This window comes from Eucyclogobius newberryi, unplaced genomic scaffold (assembly GCF_026437365.1).
Source record: "Eucyclogobius newberryi isolate DKJ021-1_F unplaced genomic scaffold, fEucNew1.0.hap1 SCAF_18, whole genome shotgun sequence".
Lineage (NCBI taxonomy): Eukaryota > Metazoa > Chordata > Actinopteri > Gobiiformes > Gobiidae > Eucyclogobius > Eucyclogobius newberryi.
The window spans coordinates 21,271,900-21,276,301 of record NW_027315812.1 but is presented as its reverse complement, the minus strand read 5'-3'; the positions used below and the strand labels follow the sequence as shown (position 1 = coordinate 21,276,301).

General features: G+C 39.6%; 1 protein-coding gene across 8 annotated transcripts in view; it reads right to left on the bottom strand.

Moving 5' to 3' along the window:
- Window positions 1–454: 454 nt before the first annotated feature.
- adcyap1a (adenylate cyclase activating polypeptide 1a) overlaps window positions 455–4,402 on the bottom strand; it is a 4,275-nt gene continuing 327 nt past the window's right edge. Inside the window, exons 1-7 of one of the 8 annotated variants that reach the window (XM_072450999.1) lie at window positions 4,312–4,402; window positions 4,044–4,148; window positions 3,599–3,727; window positions 3,076–3,180; window positions 2,534–2,668; window positions 2,026–2,146; window positions 663–950 (exon numbers count right to left, since the gene is read on the bottom strand). The exon at window positions 4,312–4,402 is cut by the window's right edge and continues 322 nt beyond it. In XM_072450999.1, the coding sequence (XP_072307100.1) occupies window positions 942–950; window positions 2,026–2,146; window positions 2,534–2,668; window positions 3,076–3,180; window positions 3,599–3,727; window positions 4,044–4,141 (597 nt within the window). In that variant the 5' untranslated portion in view covers window positions 4,142–4,148; window positions 4,312–4,402 and the 3' untranslated portion in view covers window positions 663–941. Of the gene's footprint in view, window positions 2,147–2,355; window positions 2,669–3,075; window positions 3,181–3,598; window positions 3,728–4,043; window positions 4,149–4,311 lie in introns of those variants that run through there. The other 7 variants (XM_072450995.1, XM_072450996.1, XM_072450994.1 and 4 more) reach the window with 7 other exon arrangements.

Genomic DNA, 4,402 nt, shown 5'->3' with positions numbered 1-4,402 from the left:
CATTGTCTTTGGCAGGAGACTAGTGCAGCAGTGTTGAAAGGGGCCAACTGTTCGTCCAGTCCTCAAGCCTTGAGTCCCGGGGAGGTGTAAAGTGCAGCGAGGATGGGTGATCCCTCCCACGGCCCTGTGCTCATGCTGTCCCATAGGGAGGTAGACACCAAGCCAAATGGTGTCCCTGTACCCCGTCCAAAGCACTGAGTCACAGACACAGGCACTTCTTTTGTCTGAGTCTGCTAGTGATTTTATACACTTTATTGTTTCTTATTCACATAATTGATCAGCACTTACAAGACATTTGAAATACACTTTGGATGATTTTTAATGCCAATAAAGTTCCTTTTATTTTATTTTTGATTAGAATCTATTACTGTTGAGTCTGGTCAACGTTCACCAAGGTAAAGCAAATCTCTCATTTCCATGTTATTTTCACCTCATCATGTATGTGATTATCTCATAAAATCATATTGGCTTCAATGAGTAGACAAATCAATAAGTTGTTTAAAAAATTTATTTATACAAATCTTACGACACATTTTGCAAACATTTATTTAGTGAACCCTTACAGATTAGTGTTTATCTAATATTCTCACAGAATCCATATATACTATTGTTATAGATTAAGTCAGATTTGTAAGGCTATTGGCATTTTAATACAGAGACGGTCTCTGGGATCTGATCCTCGGATGTCTCTGTTTTGTCCACATAGATGTAGGGTACAAGATGCAAATGAAAGCATGCAGGGCAGACTCTCGAGGTCAAAGCTTGGTGGCACTGGAGATTTTACCAGATATTTGTGCAACACAGAAAGCAAACAGAACAACAACCAAAAAGTGAAATGTGAGCTGATGATGTGCAGCATTGTAGGGCCACTAAAGAGCCGTCTGTGATTCAGGTGATTAAGAGTCGATGCAAGGCACCACAGCCGCAAACTGCTTCCTGCGTCACAAAGCCTAGAGGAGAACGCAAAATGAAAACAAAGATTGATACAAACACAAGAACTCAAAATAAGAACAAGGGAATAAGACCAGGGAATAACTAATAAAGCAAAGCAGACTTTCAAGTACAAATATCTAGAGGTTCCATATGATACCTTGAAAAAAGTACATTTTTGACTTCCAAATGTGTACATATTTGTTTTTAATTTGTAGTTACTTGCATCATCTGAATCGCAGTATAGTTTCTGATCACATGTCATATATAAAAGCTGACCACTGTTTTCCAATGACAGCTTTCTTCTCGAAACGATAAAACACAAACATGACAGGTACATTCAGTTTTCAAAAGCTCACATCCATTTTGAACGGCAGAGTAACAGATCAGCAAACAAAAGAGGACAGGACATGTTGTTGGTCAGATTCACCTTGTTGTTGTACTTGGTGCGGTGGCTAGTGCAAATACTTGAATCATGCAGTCAACTGATGATTTAGAACCGTTCACATGACAGAAAAGGAAGCACAAGAGGCCCAGAAGGCTCAAACACATGTTCAAACTACTGAGTGTCTCAAAAAAAAAAACAGCAGATGGAAACGTCACCATGTAATAAGTATCACATTTACTTTGTTTCATATGTTCAATGTGCGATACTTATTACATGCACATGTTCAGAGGAGGAGGTTTTCCCCAAACACCATCAGTTGATAGGATTACAACGATTGGCACTTTACACAAATCAAAGCAGAAAAATAGATGGTAAACACCTCAGAAGTGCTCGGTTCTCAAATGTATTACTTCCCCTAAAAGTATTTATCATGATATGGCCAAATTAGGATTAGATGTTCAGCCCAGATAAGTTTGATCCATCAACAGAATACTGATGTGGGAAACATATTCACCACATTTAGCCAGCACACTGTGAAACAGGTGGAACGCTGAGGAACAAGAGCACGTCTGAGGTGGCAGAGGACTGGTGCGGTGTTTAGAGGAGGATCACAAGGCGGAGTCTTGAAGGCGAAGAGGAAAAGAGAGGAGCAGACTCCCCTTTGACGGAGTTCAAGGAAAAGTAGAGAGGTGCCTAACAAGACTCACCGGGAACATGGGAGAAAACTGTTTCAGCAAGTCTCCCAAAATAGCCTCAAACTCATCCCCGTCCGGGAGGGCGTCAAAGTCTATGTCTTGTAGGATAGGGTGAAAACCTATGTCTTCAAGGCTGTTGTGAATAGAGACAACTAAACTCTTAATGTTACATTACAGAAAGCAGCATTCAAAACATTGATTGTCTTTTAGACTATTTATTTTGCTCATGATTTGAATCTATTTGAATGACTACATAAATAAAGCCTATTGTGAAACAAACACTAGTCTACAAAGTAGATATGTGCGTCCTCAAGTGCTTACATACAAAACTAAAAAACATAGTATTATCAAAATATTCTTTTTAATGGCTTACTTCATACATAAATACAAGTTGGAAAACACAAAAGCAATCCAGCGATTGATTTGAGAATGACTGGATGTAGGGTGGCACACTGTAGTTTTTTGGGGGTGCTACAAATAAGCCAGTCTGCGTCCTTTGTTCCTAATTCTCTGTCTGTACCTTTTCCCGAGGACAGCAGCCAGATATTTCTTGACAGCCATTTGCTTTCGGTAGCGGCTGTAGCTGTCTGTAAAGATGCCGTCTGAATGCCGCTTGGACAGAGGCTCCTCACTGTCTTCAAATGTTTTCCCCCCGCTGTGAGAGACAGAGAGAGACGTATTGAGGGCAGGCAGCAGAACATTTCACACATGATCACAGGTTACTAAGACTAAAAAGAAACAATTTGGCATACTTTGCCAATCTTTCATTTCGTACATGTGGGTTTAAGTTTCCCTAGGTCAAAAATAGGCCACTTTGCCCCTTGTCTAAATGTTTAGATTATTCTAAAATAATTTGTTCTTTGAAATAAGCATTTAGAGAAAGTAAGCATGCAGTTGACGTGTCCCTGCGCCTGGAAAACACAGCTTAGAACTGGGTGATAATGGGACCACAGACATGCACAGTTCAACATCATGGACATAGTATGGAAATTATTTAAAAAACAATTTCAAAATAAAGAGGCACACAGGACAAAGATGACGTGCAGTTAGAGGAGCTCTTACCCTACACGTTTTGCCATCAGAGAATGGAGATATTTCCTTGCTGATAACTGCCCCAGCGCTTTCCTGTAGGCTTTATTAAACATGCCGTCTGCATGCCTTTCCGTTCTGCATGACAGACAGCCACACGGTAAGACCACATCACTGCACACCCAGCGCTAGCGGCAACAGAAACTACCATAGAACTTGATTTATTTGTATACATATCTGTTTATTCTTTTAGCTTTGTGACAGAATTTATGTCACAAAAATAAAATGTAATAATAATTTGTTCTCAGATTACTAAAATTTTATTCTGAAGATCAATTCCCAAAAGCAAAGAGGACACTGCCTGAGCCCTCCTTTGGGAAAGCAGTCGCAGGACCCATCTTAAAGACTCAAATTAAAATAACAAATTAAGATCACATATTCTTGAAAGATAACTAAATACATAAATATTTAACATAAAACATACAGCATACATGGACAGAATTTACTAATGAAGATGTTTGACATGTACGTTGAATAAACAGAGTGAATGTCTTACCTTTCTTCAGCCGGAAAAAACAGAGAGAACACGTCGTCTACAGGAGCGCTCCTCACCTCCACATCCTCTCGCTCAAACTCCAGCGGAGACAGAGCGTTCCCATCCTCATCATAAAGCTCACTGTCAAATCTGAGCACAGCATAATCACAAAGATCACTGTCAAATCTCTGCACACATTTAAATCCTACATTATTTGTGTACAAAATAATTATTATTTTCATGATTCTATAATAGTACTTTTCTCCCTTACAAATACTTTTTATATACCAACATTGAGTGAGTTGCGTTGACAAATTGGTAAAGTATCTCTAATGAATTCATCTGTCTCCACTATGGATACACTGCCACTTTGTATCTGTTATCCGTTTAAGTTATGGCTCTTCAACATCCCAAACCCATCCCTGACTCCTAATACCCCTTTGTCCATCATAAGAGGAGTACTGACCGAAAACTGGGAACGCTGAGCCCCACAGGGGAACAGTAAACACTGTAATGCATTAAGATTCCATAGATAAGTAAAGCCAAAGTCGCTTTACTGGACATTGTCCTGCTGTGAAGAAGAAAACAATGCTTTAGTTAATGGGTTGCTCAAATTATTTCGTTTCAGCACTAAACTCAAAAACTCACGTTAGAAACAAATTTCTTGTTATTTTACTTGTTAAAGCATAAAAAAGAGAGAAGAAGAATGTACAAAAAGTGCCCCCTCTTCTTACCGGTTGCCAGACGCTTGACGCGATCCGGTGTGCAGCCTGAAGAGTGAGGTAGAACGTCCCCTCTCACTCTTCTAATGCCTCCGCTGTACTT